This window comes from Pelodiscus sinensis, chromosome 4, assembly GCF_052426305.1.
Source record: "Pelodiscus sinensis isolate ZL-2025 chromosome 4, ASM5242630v1, whole genome shotgun sequence".
In the NCBI taxonomy this organism is placed as follows: Eukaryota; Metazoa; Chordata; order Testudines; family Trionychidae; genus Pelodiscus; species Pelodiscus sinensis.
Window position 1 is genome coordinate 93529382 of NC_143055.1, and position 20087 is coordinate 93549468.

A 20087-nucleotide genomic window follows, 5' to 3' on the forward strand; every position below is an offset into this window, starting at 1 on the left:
CATTGGCCTCTACTGGGAAGCAGGCTACTGGGCTAGATGTACCCTTGTCTGACTCAATATGGCTTATTCTATCGCTGAAAGCAAACATTTCACAAATCCTGCAGTCTAGTTTTATTTCCAGGGGCAAAGTTGATCAGAGGCGATTGCTCTGATGGACTCACTGGCCTCCATTAGTCTTGTATCTTGTACGGGATGTATTATTTATCCACGGTGGCGTGTCACTTTTCAGACACCGGAGCCACGCTCTCTAGTTGGGAGCTGGAGCGGTGCAAGGTCACGGTGGCCCCAGCACCCACCACGTTTGAGCACCCAGCGACGGGATGCCACACGCCAGCTGGGGCATTTTTTACACAGCGCATTGCCCCCCGCTTGTCCGCTCGGAGTCCAGTCTCCAAAGCGCCAGCGCGCTTTGCACAGCGATGCCGCTCCGCGGCGGGCTGCAGGGAATGGGCGCCTCGTGGCGGCCACTCTAGCGCTGGAGCAGGGAGCAGGGATCCGGGATCTAGCTGCCGCTGCTGCCGCCCGGAACCTCCGAGACCGTGCAGCGAGCGGCTGTGTGTGAAGCCGAGAGCGGCGAAGGAGGGACCGGTTCCGGCTTCCGCGCACTCACTCGCGCCGCGCCGCGCAGGGGAGAGGCCGCCGCAGGAGCGGAGGCAGCAGGTGAGAAGCAGCTGGGGGCTGGAGGCGCCGGGCTGCCAGCTGCTCCTGATGAACAGGGGCGGGCAGAACGCTGGGCTCTTCAGCGTTCTAGGTGTGTCCCAACGTTCGGCGGGGGGAGGGGGCAGCTCATGCTTCCCCCACGCCTGTCCTGGAAGGTACCTGCAACTGCTCCCGGGAGCTACGGGCCCCGGGCGTAGAATCGGGGCAAATCAGCAGCCACCGCCTCCCTTCTCATTGGTTTGTCCAGTGCCCGCGTTGCGACTCCTGAAAAAGAGAGGGACTGTGGTGGTTCATTGCACCGTTATGCCCCCCTGAGCTGGGGAGGCAGGTCATGAAACTGGAAGTGGGTGCTGGTCTGTAGTACTTGCTTTTAGTAGTTTAAACCACGGGCTGGATTCCAAGGAATCAGCCTTGTGTGAGGACTTGGCTTCTGGGAATGCCACTAAGGCTGCATCTAGGTTTGCCAACCCTCTAGCAATTAAAGATTATTTTTTTAATTAAAGCGTTTGTTATGTGATGAAACCTCAGGAGTACATCCAACCAAGATTGGCAGTCCTAGCTGAATCTAAAGATCCTGCTTTGATCTGTTAAGGCCACTGAGGAGAGGTATTTCTGATTGATCTAGGGCAGCTTGATCCCCAGCCTTTTCCAGATGGGGATCTATTTTGACAATTCAGGAAGACTTGGTGCCCCAAGGAAATTCAAAAATGGGGGAGGAGGCAGAGCCACCTGGGGAGACACTTGGTGACCCTTTTGAAATGTAATGGTGACCCATATTTGGGTCCCAACCCATAGGTTGGGAAACCCTGATCTAGGGTTACCAACTTTCTAATCACATAACACCAAACACCCTTGCCCTGCACCACTCTGTCCTCCCTTGCTCACTCTTTCCCTCCGTCATCACTCATACGGGGTGGGTGGGCTTAGGGGTTGGTCTGAAAAGTTTGGAGTGTGGGAATGGGCTGTAGGCTGAAGTGTGGGCTCTAGCTGCAAGGGGATGTTGAGCTCTGAAGTAAGGCTGAGGATGAAGAGTTTGGGTCACAGGAGGGTGCATGAGGTGCTCTGAGATGTGGGCTCTGGGAGGAAGTTTGTGTGCAGGTTGGGGCAGAGGGTTGGGATGCAGGAGAGGATGGATCCACAGACTCTGGCCGGGTGGTGCTTACCTTTGGCAGTTCTGATAAGTGACCACCATGTCCCCTCAGTTCCTAGGCTCTGTGCACTGCCCCCATCCACAGACACCACATCTACAGCTCCCACTGACAGTGGTTCCTGATCAATGGGAGCTGAGTAGGCAGTGCAGGGTGGGAACAAAGTGTAGAGAAATCTGGGTCACCCCAGTGCCTAAGCATTGGACATGACGACCGCTTCTGGGAGACACGCAGAGCCAGGAAAGGTACAGAACCTACTTTAGCACTGTTGTGCCACCAACTGCATTTTTAGCAGCTTATTAAAAATCTCCCCGATTGCTTTCAGTAGTCACTGGGAGATCAATCTACATTCTGATAGACTTGTAGCCAATCTTGGAGGGTTGGCAATTGATCTCTCCCGAAAACAGGGAGATGAGGGGAGGAGTGATAAGTCATGATTAAGGCATATCTCTTAGAGACCAGTAAATCATAAAATCTGCCCTGGTTTCTCACTTATTTCCAAAACTATTAAAATTCTCTTTTAGCACCTACAATATATGCTCGACCTTAAACAAGACACTCTCACAAGTCCTGCATGGAAAGTTTACTGTTTGAAGACTTCCAGTACTAGACATCTTGTATAAGTGATAAATTTACAGCACTTCTAGATAACTTGGCTATTTCTAAATCATGCTAGTAGCAGCTGATGATTTAGTTGTTCTGTTGAACTTTAACAAGCAAGATTTTCTGGGATGAGTGACACCAGCTTTCAAAGAGGTCATTAACGTTTGGGCGTAGATAAAATGCCAAGCCTAAAATAAATCAGCAACAAAAATGTGCTGCATTTTTGTTAGATGGAACATTGCTAACATAAATCAAACCATAAAACTACTTGAATGTGTGCCTCAAACAGTTACCTGCAATTTTGATTTAATAACAATAAAGAAAAGGTAGGAGCAGTAAAAAAACATTCTTTATTGACATCTAATTGCTGTATACTGTGTTGAAATAGGCAGCCAATGCAGTATAAGAGTTGTGCCATTCATTTTAAGGGGAGGCAGCCGGAAATTTGGCTGGTGTTTAAAAGGCTCTTGGGAGTCTTGCCTGAGTAAAACCTAAAGAACTGAGCCCATAAAGAGCAAGACATCCGGGAAATCAAAACTGGTAGAACATTATATACATTATGATGAGAGAGACTAGGTACCCTGATAGAAAGCAGTGTGATAGGTAAATAATAAAAAATGCACAGTCATTGTACTGCATAATATAAATACCAAATAATGGTAACAGTGGCAACGATTAGCATATAAAATTTCATACAAAATGATTAATATAATTATTACATCTTGTAAGAATATAAGAACAGGCCATAGTGGCTCAGATCAAAGGACCATCTAGCCCGGTATCCCATCTTCTGACAGTGTTCAATGCCAGGTGCCCCAGAGGGAATGAACTCCATTCATCGGAAGAAGTGGGTTGGGACCACGAAAGCTCATGATACCATCTACATATTTTGTTAGTCAGTAAGGTGCTGCAAGACTATTAGTTGTTTTTTTTTAAGTTTTTTCAGTTACAGAGTAACTCGGCTACCCCTCTGAAGCTTTTGAACAGAACAAGTTATCAAGTGATCCATCCCCTGTCATTCATTGTAATAAAAGTTCTAGTATTTCACCTGCCTTCTGTGTATCAGGTAGCTTACTGATGTGCATGTATAATTTTTCATGCATATGAATCTAGGTGATAAAGACAGCCTACTCCTAGTGTTAATGTTTGAACTCATTTGGAAAACATTTGTTTCTTTGGTGGAGGATGCATGCTTTTATCTCGCAGAGACTCAGTTGTGCAGTTTGTTACAACTAGTCATTACAGCCATTATATCATCATGGGTTAACAGTAATGTAAAGTCCCTCTGGCCAGTATAGAATTAACAATGAGAGAATATAGTTAGAGTATGGCATCAGGAGCTAGGTTTCATATATTCTGCATCCAGGTCTGTTACAAATTTCCTGTGTATTTTTGGCAATTCACTTCATCTCTCTGAGCTTGATCTTACCCCTTCTGCAAAATGAGAGTGACACATCAGACCAATGCTGAGGATTAATTAATGGTTGTAAAATATTTTGAGATCATCATTTGAAGAGAACTATATCTGCACAAAATAATGGAGTTTATTTATTGCATAGTGTTTGAAGTGTTATTTGATATGGTACCTTTCGTAAAAGAAACCCGTACCACATTTTGTTTTGTTTAGTGAAGCTTCTTTTTTAAAAAAAAAAAAATCACATCTTAAGCATTTACACCATCAGTGTACTCAATTATTTTTGAAATGTAAAGTTTTTCATTAAAATTGCTACTTCAGTGTTTCAGAATTGAAATAAACAATGACAAGGTATGTATAAATACCAAGCATTAAAGTTCTTATTGCTAAATCAGTATTAAAGTAGCATGAAAATTGGTTTACAGTCTGATATTGGGCTCTAAGTGTCATAAATGTTGCACTCCAGAAGGATAGCAGTTGCCAGCAGGAAGTTCAACAATGCAATTTTGAATACAAACTATGACACTCTCATACAATTTAAGCATGGTGTGCAATGCTAAAAGGTGGACAAACTGATTCATATGAATGATCAAAAAACAAATTGTAATATCTGGACTAGACAATATATTGCTTTCTCCATTGGAGGGGAAGATAAGAGGGGAACCCTGAGAAAACAACATTTTTCTTTACCCAATTCTTCCATCAACCTAGCTACCACCTCTTGGGAAAGCTGGATTACCTATGCTGACATTGCAGCACTGGTGCAGCCGCACCTCTGTAACGTTTTAAGCTTAGACAAGCTCTTAGCTTCTAACTGCCTCAGAAGCTGGGACTGAATAACGAGATAGATGCCTCAGAGTGAATGAACACAACAGGCAATCATTAAGTGATCTAACACTGGCTCCTGTTGGAAGTATACTTGGCTAGATAGATCATTGGTGTGACCCAGGATGGCTATTATCATAATCAAGTCATATCTCTCTAATTGTTTGTGAAGTGCTAAGTTTGCATTGCTGGAACACTCTGACTTTTGCGGTTAAGAGCAATGCTCTTTGACTGAGTAAAATAACCAGTTGCGTTTAGATTTGAAGGGAGAGAGAGAGGTGAAAGAGAGAAAATAAACTTTGTGTGATCCATTAATAAGACAAGAGGGGAAATTAAAGCAACAACTACAAAAAACAATCGCCATTTTACAGATAGATTATATTGCAAATACTACCAAGCACAGAAGTCAATACAGAGTGCCCCATTTAAAATCTTCAAACTTCAAGTTAAGTGTTTCCGGGTTGGGCCCTTAAATTACATAGAAAGATGAAGGAATGGAGCTTTCAGAGAAAGGAATGAGTGGAAGTAGATGATGCTGATATAATAGAAAAGGGCATGAACACAGATGATTAATTAATACTTCCTTATGTGTAAAATGTGTGTGTCTATATTTTTGTTGTTGTCTTTTTCTAACAGAAAAAGACAAAATGCCCAAAAAGAAGACTGGTGCACGCAAGAAGGCTGAAAATCGTCGAGAACGTGAAAAGCAGATAAGAGCTTCAAGGGGCAACATAGATTTAGCTAAACACCCTTGTAATGCTTCAATGGTAAAAATAATGAAAACTACCTCTGATAAATTTCTGTTATAATGATAGTTATGTTGACTGCATTAGATTAAAAAGTCATTCTTTTTTACTTATGTGGTAATTTATTTATATCATGAATATTGGACTTTAAGAAGAGTAAATGTTTTAACATACATTATAATGATAGTTATGTTGACTGCATTAGATTAAAAAGTCATTCTTTTTTACTTATGTGGTAATTTATTTATATCATGAATATTGGACTTTAAGAAGAGTAAATGTTTTAACATACATATGTCTATTGATTACCTAATCAAACTATATCAGAATCATTACAAAAAGTGTACACTGTTTTACATGGGAAGAAATCAAATAACTATTTATCATTTACATTTCACAGGAATGTGATAAGTGCCAAAGGTAACTATGTTTATTTTTCTTCAGCATTCTAACTTATTTTACTTTTAAAGATTTTGTTTAATGCTTTGTTTTGATTTCTTTCATATGACAAGACGACAGAAGAATAGAGCCTTTTGCTACTTTTGTAGTTCTGTTCAAAAATTGCCTATTTGTGCACACTGTGGTAAGTGTAACTGACAAAGGAAAATACAGTTTTTCCCTTTACCCTGCATTCCTTTTGTGGTGTTAAATAAAATCTCTGTATTTAAACTACAGCTGTGATCCTCAGCTGATTTCATATGGCTGTGCCTATTTGCCCAGCTGAGAAACAACCCCCCCCCCCCCCCCCCCCCCGTGAGGATTGATTGTACAAACTCTCATGCACATGAATAACTTCATGAGGATTTTAGCCCTTGGTTTGGGTCTTTCATTTATGGTTTAAAAATATATTTAGCCCTTTGGTTTACATTCTCTCTCTCTCTCTCTGTCTCTGAATCAGTGACAGTGGGATTGCTTGCTGCTGAGAGCGAAGTTTAAAAAGACTGCCAAACAGCTGCTACTCTTTTAATTAGGAAATTCTTAATCTTTTAGGACACTGTCACCACAGATTTTCTTACTATTATCAGTCAGTGATAATTTGTTTGCCCTGTAGATTTATGTTGTATACCTGGTTACCACCATAGTTACGTGCATATAAGGTCTGCTTCGTAGCCCTTTCAAGTCAGTGGAAAGACTCCCATTGACAGTATGGGACTTTAGATCAGGTATTAAATCTTATTTGCACTGATGCTTGCTTAAAAGGTGAGATGATGGGGGAGCTAAACATGATTTACGCTTTGAAATTAATTGCTTTGCTTTCCTGAATTAACAAGCTTTCATTTTTTAATATATATTTTCTACTTGCCATAAAACATGTTAGTGCTCTGTGGTTTGATTCTTATTATTTAGACTGCCTAAAAATTTCTCTTAAAACATTAAGCCTTTTAAAAGAAGTTTTAACACTTTCACTGTTTGTAGCAGGCCTTCAAAATTATGTAGGGAGAAAGCCTGAAGGTTGGAAGCATGCCTTTTGCTTTCTTGTCCCAAGAAATTCTCCTGAGTTATATAGTTAAAACAAAATATTATGGTTAGTTTTGTCAAATTTTTTCTAGGCCTGCCTTAATTATACTTGGATGTTCTACTTGCCAGAGTTTGTGCTTCTTCCTATTTTCCACATGAGGGTTTGACTTCCAGATTGTAGAGGATTTTCCTTCCCCTCTAATGGCCTTCATTACTCTGAAGTTTAGAATGATTTTGGTCCTCCACTTGTCTTTTTTGATTAGCGTTATACATTTAATCTGAGCCTCCATTATGGTGTTTTAAATGGTCTTCATGCAACTTGCAGGTATTTTACCCTTGTGAGGGCTCTCTTTAATTTTCATCTAACCAGAGTTCTCATTTTTTTAAAGTTAAAGGTTACTGTGCTGGCATGTTTTGGTATTTTTGCACTATAAGGATGTTAATTTTAATTACATTATGGTAACTGTTATTGAGTGGTAAAAGTGTTGATTGTTTGACTCTGCAGTCTAAATAACGTTCTTTTAATTTTTATGTGATTCATGATGTGTTGACAATTGCTCAGAAGGCTACAAAACCTATTCAGACACGGGCCCTGTCCTATAGAATTTACAATTTCAGAAGTAAGGTGATAAAGATTTGGGCCTAAATGGATAAGAAAAATAGCTGATCAGTTTTTTCCTAGAGGATCAGAGAGAGATGTGGGATAGTCTGTTTCATGTTGTTTTGTTTCACATGTTTTGCCTTTTATGTTCTTAACTAACTACTTAAATTTCATATTTTTGACTGCTGTTATACTGTTATTCACTCTAAGCTGTTTTGACTCTACATAATTTGTTGTTGTTTTGGGTTAATAGGAAAAACAAAATGTATGATGAAGTCTTCAGACTGTGTTATAAAACATGCTGGCGTGTATAGTACTGGCCTTGCAATGGTGGTATGTATACAAAAACATGTTATCTTTTGGAATAAGAAAGCAACGTGCAGAGTTCTTCAAAAATTTTATGGGTTGGGTTACACAGATCAGACTACAGAATTATAATAATCCCTTCTGATCTTGGGCTTTTATTATTTAATAGAATAATATCAGACTATTCTGATATTCTGCTCATTGCACTATAATAAAATACTTTCCCATAAAACTAGAAACTTAAATAAATACCTTTTTTAAAGTGTAGAGACTGCGAACACTTTTGCACTTGAGTATCTTTACATACGTTCCTGGATAGCCTCAATAAACTCAATGCAGGGAAGTCTACCCTCACATAAGGCCGCTGGGCAAGGTGCCCCCTGGATGGGGGGGCAGCTCTGCACTCAGACAGAAGGGCTGGGACTGACAGAAGCTGGCCCTCAGCACCGGTCGGACCGCAGTGCTCTGCAGGCAGTCTGAAGAGCCACCTGGATTGTGCCATGCTACGCTCCAGCAGCTATTTAAAGGCTCCTGGCACTGCCCCTTCCATAGTAGCAGCCATGGCGACAGGAACCACACCTCTTTGAATCACCAACTTCTGTGGCAACTGCCCCCTTTTCCCCTCCTACTCTTCCGCCCTCCCATCAGCTGGCTTGGCTCAATGGGATTATTCACATAAATATAGTTACCTATGTACAGGGTTGGGGCCTAAATGATTAAAGGGCATATTCCACTCTTCATTAAAATGGTACAAATCTAGATTTATGCCATTGAAGCTAATGGAGATATATTTATTTTAGACTGCAGTCACTAAGAACAGTACTTAACCATAAATAATTTTATTTACCGTTATGAGTCTGCAAATCAGTAACTTATTGATCCTTTGAAATACCAAAAGTATTCCTTGTAGATGTGAATATTGCCTAAGAAACTTGTACAAAATTAAAATTTACGGGAATGGGACTAGTGTGTGAAAAATTAATGTAAAGATATTCCTGTAGCTGCTTCCTTTAGGTGGTGGACTGTTTGGTATAGTAAAATAATTCGGTTCCTTACATGCAACACATTTTTCATTGAATCTGTTAACTCTGTGAGCCTGATTTTCCACACTGGAACTTATTTTGTTTTATTTTGTGTAAGTTATATGACTTCTCTGAGGAGCTAAGAGTTCTAATGTAGAGTTTGTTTTAAAATCTAAATAGTTGATTTACACTATAAGAATAGCTTGAGTGGCCTTTGATTTGATAAAATTGTATTTTGACTAGAACAATCTTTTATATGTCAGCAAGAGCATATCCATAAATTATAGGGGAGGAAACTATTTTTCATACATAAGATTCAAGCTATTAAAGGGGAAAAAAACAGTAAAACTAAGGTACAGTTGATAATAAGTTCTGCAGATGGGAATGCCAAGAACATGAGGTGAATATTGAAAGGACTTGATTAGAATCTGGGTACGTTTCTGGCTATTGGGTGTAAAAGAGAAATAGATATTGTACCTTAACTTCACTTCCCCTCAAACTGTGCCCCTGAAGTGTAATGAACCCCTTGATAGCCCAAGTGAATATGGGCACATGCTAGAGTACAGAAGCAGAATTTCTCTTTAGATTTGATAGATGTTCCAAGATGATGTCTTTCTGTGCTTGCAGGGTGCAATCTGTGATTTCTGTGAAGCTTGGATCTGCCATGGTAGGAAGTGTCTCAGCACGCATGCTTGTATCTGCCCTCTTGCAGATGCAGAATGCATTGAATGTGAAAGAGGTGTCTGGGATCACGGTAAGTTGCTTAAACTTGAATGATAAAAAAGCCTAGATTTTTAACTTGCAGTGTCTAGATCAACCTGCAGCCCACTGTGGCCCATTTAGCACTAGCTGCAGCCTACCCATGTGCTAAAAAAAAATTCAGGGTGCAGATCCTGGCTGTCTGGCTCTGTGTGCAGCGGGACTCCACTCTTGGTCCTATTTGTGGTGGGGTCTCTGAGTGGGGAGTACCGTGGTTCTCAACAGGTAGCCCACCATGATAAATAGATTGAGAACCACTGGTCTAGATTATTATAACATTTGATGCCACATTTTACATCTTCAAAGCACTCCACAAATATTAACTCATTTACACAGCACACCCACTAGCTAGTTACCCAGCGTTCCCATTTTATAAATGGGTAAACTGAGATAGAATTGAAATTTCACGGTCAAGAGCACATAAGTAATCTGAGTTTAAAATGGGGTTACAACACAGGGGCAGTGTTCCCTCTAATCTTTTTTTATGTGCACTGAGGCATGTGTGAGTGTGCACCAGCAGTTGAAACAAAAACCCTAGCTGTAGGTGCTTTGCTAACCAGTTATGTGGCATTTAAATCTCCTCCTGAGAGGAAGCACAAGCATACAGCTTCCAGGGAACACTGCTCAGGATTACTTAGGTAATCTACTAAAACATTTATAAAAAATGTCTCACCTTAGTGTCTGAGAGCCTTATGTAATTATATCATCCAATAGGTTGTGTAAACATCAGGGCTGTGTCTAGACTGGCAAGTTTTTCCGCAAAATCATCTGGTTTTGCAGAAAAACTTGCCAGCTGTCTACACTGGCCGCTTGAATTTCCGCAAAAGCACTGACGATCTCATGTAAGATCGTCGGTGATTTTCCGGAAATACTATGTTGCTCCCATTTGGGCAAAAGTATTTTTCCAAAAGACTTTTGCGCAAAAGGGCCAGTGTAAACAGCACAGTAGTGTTTTCCGCAAAAAAGCCCCGATCGCGAAAATGGCGATCGGGGCTTTTTTGCGGAAAACCGCATCTAGATTGGCCACGGACGCTTTTCCGCAAAAAGTGGCAGGATGCTTTTCCGCAAAAGCAATCTAGCGTGCTTTTCCGAAAATGCTTTTAATGGAAAACTTTTCCGTTAAAAGCATTTTCGGAAAATCATGCCAGTGTAGACCTAGCCCAGCTGTTTCTTCAGTATTCTTACTCCTTTCCTTGCACTGGAAGAGGTGTTTTGTTTCTCTTGGTACCCAGCTGCTTGATCAAACCATACCAGTCTCTAATTGTGGACTTCCTATTGTATATTTCAACCAAAATGTATATTTTGGGGAGTGGATGGTAAGCATGGAAAAGGGATAGTTTGTGTCCCCCCTTCCCCCCAAAAAAGGTTTTAATCATGATCTTTCAGCCATAATCAACCAAAATGTTATAAGAATAAAATGACAGTGTTCCTTGCATCACTTTTATGCAATCCTATTTCCCAATAATATGTAGTATTTTTCAATGTTATGCCAGATGGACAATGTTGAATTTAGGATTTTCATCTTAAGAGTTTTGTGACAGATGGGAAAATTTATTCTTTGTCAAACCCATGTAAAGCTGCCTAAATTGCATGAGGGGAAAGTTTTTTTAAAACCCTCATGCTTGTTTTCTCCCCCTCCCCCTGTTTGTCTTGATAAATCTTGCAGGAGGCAGAATATTCAGCTGCTCTTTTTGTCATAATTTCCTCTGTGAAGATGATCAGTTTGAGCACCAAGCCAGCTGCCAAGTTTTGGAGGCCGAGACATTTAAATGTAAGTTACCCACTTAAAGCCCCTTTCCCTAATGTTAACAGATTCACTTCTTCCTACTGTGTAAGAACACCTGCTTAGGTGGTAAATAATGGCCTGCTTTTTCACTTGTACCGTGTGGGAGTGTGGTTATCCTAGCTTGTTAGACAACAGGAGTTTTTCTTGTCTGTCCCTTAGAAAGAGCATTGGCTCGCTCTAGCATGGCTGCACTTGCGTAGATTCCTTGTGGTTCAGATGGAACTCTGAATGGAGGACAATATTTTTTATCAGTGTGGGTTAGCATCTGAGGCAGTGAGTTTTGAGGAGGGATTTCAGTCAGGCAGTTGGTCTATTGTGTAGGATACAGCACAGATGAAAGTATGAAGAGGAGTGCCAGAAGGATGAGAGAGTAGGTAATGTGTATTTTTGTCCAAAGCCCAAAGTCAAACGGGCCTTGGATCAGGACTTATATATGGCAAAAGGATCAAAATTCATATTTTAACACCACATACCTTAACACACAGATCAAAGAACAAGAAAGTACAATCTATCTCATTTTGATATCCATAAGCGAGGTGAGGGGGAGGGGGGAGAGAAAGGGGGACTCTAGTACAGCCATAAAGTCATGTAGGAGAAACTTAAACCTCAGATAGATTTGAAACCTTACAAAGAACAGAGGAATTGTAATAGCAAATCAAACTAGTGGTCTGGCTAGTCCAGTATCCAGCCATAGTCAATTCCAACTGTTCCAGAGGAAGATGAAAAACAACTGGTATTAGGCATGTATGTCCATACAATAATACACTGTCCATAGTATAATTTTCTTCTTGTTAATTAGGGGATGGTTTATGTCCAACACAGGAGAGTTTATATTGCTTTCAAAAGTTGGTTGTGTTTAGTTTTGCTTTCCCCTCTTCCCTCTTTAAATGCTTACTGTCATGACTCTACGTTTCTATTGTCCATATAAATGCCCAGTCCTTTTTTGAATCTACTGAGCTCTTGGCTTCTATGGTAGCTCATGAATCAAAATATTCCTATTTTAAATTTTATAATCTATGTTTCTAAAAGTCTTTCCTCTCCTTTTCATCTCTCATGCCTTTTCCCCCCTGCCAACTGTTGCCTGAGCCTTGATTAGCTCTCCTTTATGTCCTGCCAGAATGCCTTCCTGTGAAGCATTAATGGAGCAGCAACTGCTGCTCAAAAGGGATAATTTCCTCTTGATGGGCTGACTCTTAATTCACAGCTGTGAATTACAGTGAGTGAAGAAGTTACTTTACAAGTGTTACCCTATGTTTAAACATTGCATAGTGCAGGGTAGTCTTAGTAGAAAGATGGACCATGTGTGATAGTGAGATTATAAAATATAGTTTTACATTAACTTTAAATATTTTCAAACAGATATGACCAATCCCGCCCTTGCTGTGAAAGGGGCTGAAATATAAAACATAGCTCTTAAAAAAACATTTAAAAGTGCTGACTACCTCTTGGAAATACTTTTAAGGTACTAATTATTATTCACAGTGCCATCCCTTTGAATATGACAGAACTCCCTACCCTGCTCAGCTTTCACAAAAGGAAGAATCCCTGCTGTCCATTTCTGAAGCTTTAAAAGCTTGTTCACATGGTTGAATGAGAGTGAGATGGAACTTTGATTATAAACAGTGCACATGCTAAAATGTTTGTAAAGGTTCAAAAAAAGCTGTGCGTGCTTATGCATTCTTTATCCAACAAGTCTCATTTAGTATAAAATCCTACAGTACTCCCTCTTGTGGAGATAAAAACAGCATGAAAATATTAAGTCTCAGAGGGGTAGCTTTGTTAATCTGTATCACTAAAAACAAGTAGACTTGTGGCACCTTAGAGATTAACAAAAATACATAGTATCATGAGTTTTTGTGGGTAAGACCCACTTCATTAGATGAATTGGAATGGAAATAACAGAAACCAAGTTATATATAACAGGTACTTCTTTTGCTGTCAATTGTAGGACCTGTGTTAATTAACAGGTCCTTCTTTTGCTATCATATCTTGAATTCTGTTCTTTCCACTCCAGCTCATCTGATGAAGTGGGTTTTATGCACGAAAGCTAATTATACTATATATTTTTGTTAGTCTGTGAGCTCTGGTCTACACTAGGAGTTATTTTGAAATAACTCCCCTTATTTTAAAATAACTACCAAGCTTGTTATTTCAAAATAATAATTCCTGCTTTCCACGAGGAATAATGCTTATTTCTAAATAGTTATTCCAAATTAGAGATAATGTGGATTCTCCACTGCTGCTATTTTGAAATAACTACTCCCCAGAGTCATTCAGAGTAATTACTGCCCAATGCTTCCTAGTTGAGGTAGCATGTTCACATTAATAATAATAATAATAATAATGATAATAATGTAATCATTTCAAGACTTCCTTGTATTTCGAAATACTTTTTTCAAAATAAATTATTTCAAAAAAATGTCCTAGTATAGACATGCCCTAAGGTGCCACAGGACTACTCGTTAATGAAAATATTAAGGTGACCTAGCTACTTGTGTATTTGTTATCAATAAAATTACTCTGGATTGTATATGTTAATATATGTAATGAGGCATTATTTTAATAAATACATGGTAGACAATTCTTTGCAACTCAGCTTTGCAAGTTGCTTAGCATCGTTAAATCCTTTTCAAATTACCTCACATTCTATTTAAAATTACTATACAGCTCTCATCTGAGGGTTTTTTTTTTAAACAAGGCAAAAAGAAGCATTGTACTGAAACCACAGTTTGTTCAAACCCAAATATGTTTGTAAAGATGGAGAACGTAAAAATGGTTGAACTTCAAAACAAATTGTTTTGAAGGGAGTAAGGGACCATTGTAGCAAAGTACACTTATCATAAGGACTTCAAAACTACAAAATAAGCTACTTTTATACTCTATGTTCAGAGCTATAGTTGGGAAGTTTTGGAAGCTGTTGATCTGCGAAATGAAGGGTCCTTTCAAATAATATAATATTGCCTAAATGTAGATTTCCCTGTATTACACCTTTCCATTTTGTCTAGTGAAGCTGGTGATTTTAGGCTATTCATGGAGCTGGAGAGCTGATCTGAATGTATAAAGTAGAAGAAGAGAGCCCCAAGTTACCTTTCATTTTCAAAGATTGATGTTATCCATTTTTTTCATCAGGTGTTTCCTGTAATCGGCTTGGACAGCATTCATGCCTGCGTTGCAAGGTAGAAATACAGATACTTAAAATAGTTATGAGTTTTTGATTCCTCCTTCTCACATGTCCTTTTGATACCAAGTCTTCTCACATCTCCCTCTTCAATATATAGAAAATTCATACCTTCTATATGAGGTATGGGCCAAATACCAGTCTATGCCTCATTCATTTCCTGTTTTGATTCTCTAGCCTTCTCTTTGGATTCCCAGATCCTATGTTGTTTCCTCTTGGTCCATCTAACTGTTAAGCTGGTAACAACTGCTAAAATGATTTCCCCATTGTTCAAACCTCATCACTCCCTTCTTCTGTCTCTCTTGGTGCCCTGTTGCCAAGCATTTAAGTTTTAAATTTCTCATTCTTGCTACATGACTCCATTTTGACCGGCATCTCTGATCTCCTTTAGTATCATTTCCCATTGCCTCCTCCCTCCTCTCACCCCCAGCATCTTTTAATGTTTTGTTCTCATTTGTTTCCTTCTATGACTTTCATACCATCTTCAGTTCTGCTTCCTCTGCACTGAACGTAGGATACTCTAATTCCAGTATGCCAGTCCTTTGTTTTCCTCCTTTGGATCATTCCTAAAGTCTTACATCAAATATACCTTCCAGACCCACATTTTTCATTAGGGAGACCATTTAAATCAGCAACATCAATCTAATCCACCCCATTCTCTCAGTTTCCTGTTCTTACTACGTGTGCCTCATAGTTCAGAGCAGGAACTGTCTTTTTTGAGGTGTGTTGGACAGTGCTGAGCACATGGTTGGTACTTAACAAGTAGTAATTCACGCTGGTGCCTTGTTTTAATGACAAACTGACTGTGGCAAGGAGAGGTTCAGTTTAGCAGGACAATGCACACACTGTACTGCATGACAGACATTCGAAGTTTAGTTTAGTTTTAACTTGTTAAGACTAACCCAGTGTCCATGTAGCCAAGGTCTGTCAAAGTGCTTCCACTAACTCGGCCCTGTTGGCTGACCCCTTCAAAGACAGGGCAGTGCTTGAGGACCTTGCTTTTTCAACATCCTCTTTTCCCCAGTTCCGGCAATCTCCTGGTTTCCCCTCCCTAGAAAGCATCGGAACGTTGTCTAGCACTGACGCAAATGGTAGGTAGATTGTACATGAACTCCTGCCTCACTACAGAAAGAACTAATTACATTTTAATCTCATCCAGACTTCACTGGTGCTTTGAGAAATTTCATGTTTTTAAATTTTTGCCTGCTGGTTGCTGAAGAGTACGATGTTGTTATGACCACCCTTTTCATTGTGCTCCTTTTCACCCTTCAGGCTTGTTTCTGTGATGATCACACCCGAAGCAAGGTTTTTAAGCAAGAAAAGGGGAAAGAGCCTCCTTGTCCTAAATGTGGGCATGAAACTCAGGCGACAAAGGATCTGAGCATGTCAAGTAAGGTTGCCTTTGAAAGGCTAATGGAACAAATGCTGCTTCTGTGACTTATCAAGTCAATTTAATAGGTGTCTTATTTTCTGCGTTTGAAAATGTAATGTTCCTGTTTTTAAACTGGCAGCATGTGATGCCATTGGTGGCTGGATGGGGAGTTTACACGTAAGAGAACATTGATGTTCTTGGCTGCTTTAGAACAGCGATGGGTAACCTAAGGTAGTGAGTAGTCCCCATGAGCTGCCTTCTTTCATCTCACTGGGCCACAAGATTGTCGTAACCAAGATGGTCTCCCAAGACGATAGTTTTGCCAACTGCACTTACGTACCTAGAGTTTGCAGGGTGTGCCGACTGAACTGTAGCAATGCTGTGATTGGTTGTAGAGCGCGCACTCTGCTATAGTCAGCATGCACCGCACCATCGGAAGGGGGGGCTATGAGGGGGCTGGAGTGGGGTGGAAGGGGATGCCACCCCAGATCCCTCATAGCCCCCCCTTCTGATAGTCCAGCTCTGCCCCAGGCGTCCCTGATTCAGCCACTGCTGGTCAGTTTCAGCAGCAGCTGAATCGGGGATGCCCACAGCAGAGCAGCTGGGGTGCTGCTGGGTTGGTCCTGCAGCGCCGAAGGGTGGCGCTATGGGACCAACCCAGCAGCACCCCAGCTGCTCTTGGGGACACCTGGGGCAGAGCAGCTGGAGTGCTGCCGGGTTGGTCCCGCAGCGCCGAGGGACGGCACTACGGGACCAACCCGGCAGGACCCCAGCTGCTCCGCCCCAGGCATCCCCGATTCAGCTGCTGCTGAAACCGATCAGGCTGATTCTAGGAAGCCCAGGGCAGAGCAGCTCTGCCCTGGGCTTCCTGAAGTCAGCCGCTGATCTGTTTCAGCAGCGGCTGACTTGGGGACGCCTGGGGTGGAGCAGCTGGGGTCCTGCCGGGTTGGTCCCGTAGTGCCGTCCCTCGGCGCTGCGGGACCAACCCGGCAGCACTCCAGCTGCTCTGCCCCAGGCATCCCCAAGAGCAGCTGGGGTGCTTCTGGGTTGGTCCCGCATAAAAGCACCCCAGCTGCTCTGCTCCCAGCTTCCCCGATTCAGCTGCTGGTCAGTTTCAGCAGCAGCTGAATGGGGGAAGCCTGTCCGGCTGCCCCAGCACTTCTAGGTTCCCGATGGTGCCGGACCATCAGAGTGCTGGAGCGTTGGATGCTGAACTAATGGAGTTTTACTGTATCTCATAGGCCACACACAGAATCCCAATGGGCTGCATGCAGCCCCTGGGCCACAGGTTGCCCACCACTGCTTATAATGGTTTGTGGCATTTGTAGTGAGAGGTCCTTGTACTGCAGTTCAGAGTCCACAACCCCTTCATCAGAGCCACTATTTGTACCCTGGATATTGACAAGGGTATGAATTTGAGTCTTACTTTCAAGTTTGGAACTAAGGAAGAAGCACCCATGGTCACCGTTTACTTCCCCTCTGTCACTTCTTACTTCACCCTCAAGCAATAGCATGCTGCAATTCATTGGAACAGGAGAGGGAAACTTTTTTTGGGTTGGGGCTGCTGACCCACAGAAGAATCAGTCGGGGGCCGCACACAAGTGAGAAGTAAAAAACCCCAAACCAACAAACCCTCACTGACGTGGCCCCTAACTGAGAAGCAGAAAGACACTCCCCACATTCTTCTTGCACTCCAGAGCCTTGGGGAGCTCGGTCTAGTATATTTTGTGTACTCCAGTCCCATGATGGGGCAGCGGGCAGGAGGTGGGGGGGGGGGGGGGTATGGTACTACTGCAGGCTCCCCAATGATGTTGGGGAGCCCTGAGCCTCAGGGGCCAGATTCAGGCAAGCTGGGGCTGCATCTGGCCCCCCCAGACCTGAGGTTCCCCACCCCTGCATTAGAAGATACCGAGATGAGTCTGCTTACCCAAAACAATTTATCCATAAAAGCACACATTATCTTAGGTGCTATGTATCTGTATATAAAATACATAATATTTATTTTAGTGCGAAAAATGTGCTCTACAGCCAAAGTTGGGGTCCTGAAAAGTTTAGATAATAAACAGAATATCTGGTACAATTATTGTATGTATGACCAGCTCTGGAGGTAAGACATTTTGAATGGGGAGCACAGGAAAAGGGTCTGTTATAGGCGCTGACTTGAAGGATTAAACTTGGAAAAAAACCAGTTGAAGTTTCTCAGGAGACTGATCATTATAGTCCTGGGCTGTTTGCTGGTCATGTACTCTTGAGTAGATGGTGAAGAAGAATGGTAGATGAAGAAATGTCTAATGCCCCACTTATGACAGAGGCTGAAAAATAAGAATTTAACTCTTTGTCTATTCACAGCCCGCTCCCTGAAGTTTGGCCGGCAGACAGGAGGTGAAGAGGCAGATGGAGCTTCTGGCTATGATGCCTACTGGAAGAACCTCTCATCTGGCAAGGATGGAAATGCAGGTGACCATGATGATGACTATGAAGAGGATGAAGCAGAAGATGATGATGAGGAAGACGAGGAGGGAGGGAAAGATTCTGAAACAGAGGCCACAGATGTATTCAGTAATTTGAATTTAGGAAGGACCTATGCTAGTGGCTATGCCCATTATGAAGAACCTGAAGACTAAGATTACATAGTAGAGCATTTGGAAGGAATAAGCATACGAGTACTTTATGAATTGTTTGTGCGCCACTAGAATAGCTCTGGCAGGCAATTAAGCATCAAAGCTTATTACAGAAAAAGGGCATGGAACTTCTGTAAAAACTCAAGGAGAGATTCCTCTGTGTAAAGTGAGGAGGTAGAAAGGAGGATATATATGTACGTTCATATTCATGCAAATAATCAAAGTGTTTTGATCTCATGATTACTGAGTGTAATAGTTTGTCTCCTTCCCCATCAAGTTGGGAGTGTAGGAGAGTAAAGAGATGTGTTACCATCTATTCCTCAGAAATTAAGTTATTTTTCTTGAGTAATTTTACTGTAATTCTATAATCTGATTTAATTAATTATATGTAGCAGTGTAAGTGGGTAACTCTATTCAATTTTGGCCTACAAAATAAAAGTCAGCAGCATTCTGTAGTAAGTTTTCATAAATATTGATCTGGGCTAAGTGCTTGGAAAGCACTTACTAGAAACCTATCATGAATCAAATATAAACTGAAATTAAAATAACTTTCCCATTTCATATAGGTAAAACAGATCCATGTATTTCCCCATAACATTCTACTTGAACAGTATCATTCCATGTCTTTTTGAGCATTGTACATTAATCATAGCTATTATGTAAAATCACCTATGCCCATAAAATCAAAAGGATTATTTATCACAATAAAAATGTTAATGTATCCTCCTTGACCAATAAAATCCACCAATCTCTTTGAGTATAATATTGTCAGTGTTTCCAAAGCAAGGTCAAGATGGCTGTAAGTAGTGTACTCTACATCTAACCTTCATTTGCCTTGCAGCAGGAAGAAATCAAAAATTCAATAAGGATCTCACCTAGGATTTTTGTTAAAATAAAATGACAGTAGGCTGTCTGTGTCCTGTTGGAATAATACCCTAATCTGTGTTAGTACAAGACTGTCACAACCACAGAAGAAGTAGCGATGCACGCTTTGGAGTGTTTTGCTGACACTGATGACTTTATAATCAAAATATTGCAAATTATTTGCTGCTTTTTCTGTAAGTCATATGATCCTTTCCAGAAAGAGCTCCAGTGAAATTGCTTCAAGTAAAAAACTGGAAATGGAACTTGGTGTAACTTAAAATAAATATCTTTTTCTCCTTCCAGTTTGAGTAATACTCTCCATCCATCAATAACATGTACGTGCGCGCACATGTACTTTCTGCTGTGCTTGCTATGTGCATCTCCTCCAGCTTTTAATCAATTGCCTTTCCTATTCATCACTATTTAGGTTGACCATTCTGTGCCACCTAGCAGCTGAGCCAGGTGCCTTGATCCATTCAGCTTAAGTGTCAGGCCACTTTACATGGAGCTAATGGATTAATAGGAGAAGTACTGCATTTTCAATTCAGCTGAATGCTTCCTGCTTGTAAGACCAGAGAAACCAGATGTGGGAAGGTGGCCTTAGGCAAATCTTTGAGTTTCTTTGGCAGTGCCTAAATACCTTTGAGGGTTTGTGCCTCTGTATAATGGGGATAATGGTGCTTCTTTATGTCCAAAGGTGTAAGGTAGGAATATCAACCTGTAG

At 41.2% G+C, this 20087-nt stretch overlaps 1 protein-coding gene across 1 annotated transcript; it reads left to right on the forward strand.

Annotated features, from left to right (window-relative positions):
* Positions 1-339: 339 nt before the first annotated feature.
* On the forward strand, positions 340-19665 carry NOAZFP (nucleolar atypical zinc finger). Its single transcript, XM_006121623.5, has 10 exons — positions 340-660; positions 5287-5417; positions 5797-5816; positions 5909-5979; positions 7709-7788; positions 9411-9537; positions 11209-11313; positions 14458-14504; positions 15779-15896; positions 18228-19665. The coding sequence occupies exons 2-10, from the start codon at positions 5298-5300 to the stop codon at positions 18500-18502; spliced, it is 963 nt and encodes a 320-aa protein (XP_006121685.2). The 5' UTR covers positions 340-660; positions 5287-5297; the 3' UTR covers positions 18503-19665.
* Positions 19666-20087: the final 422 nt, after the last annotated feature.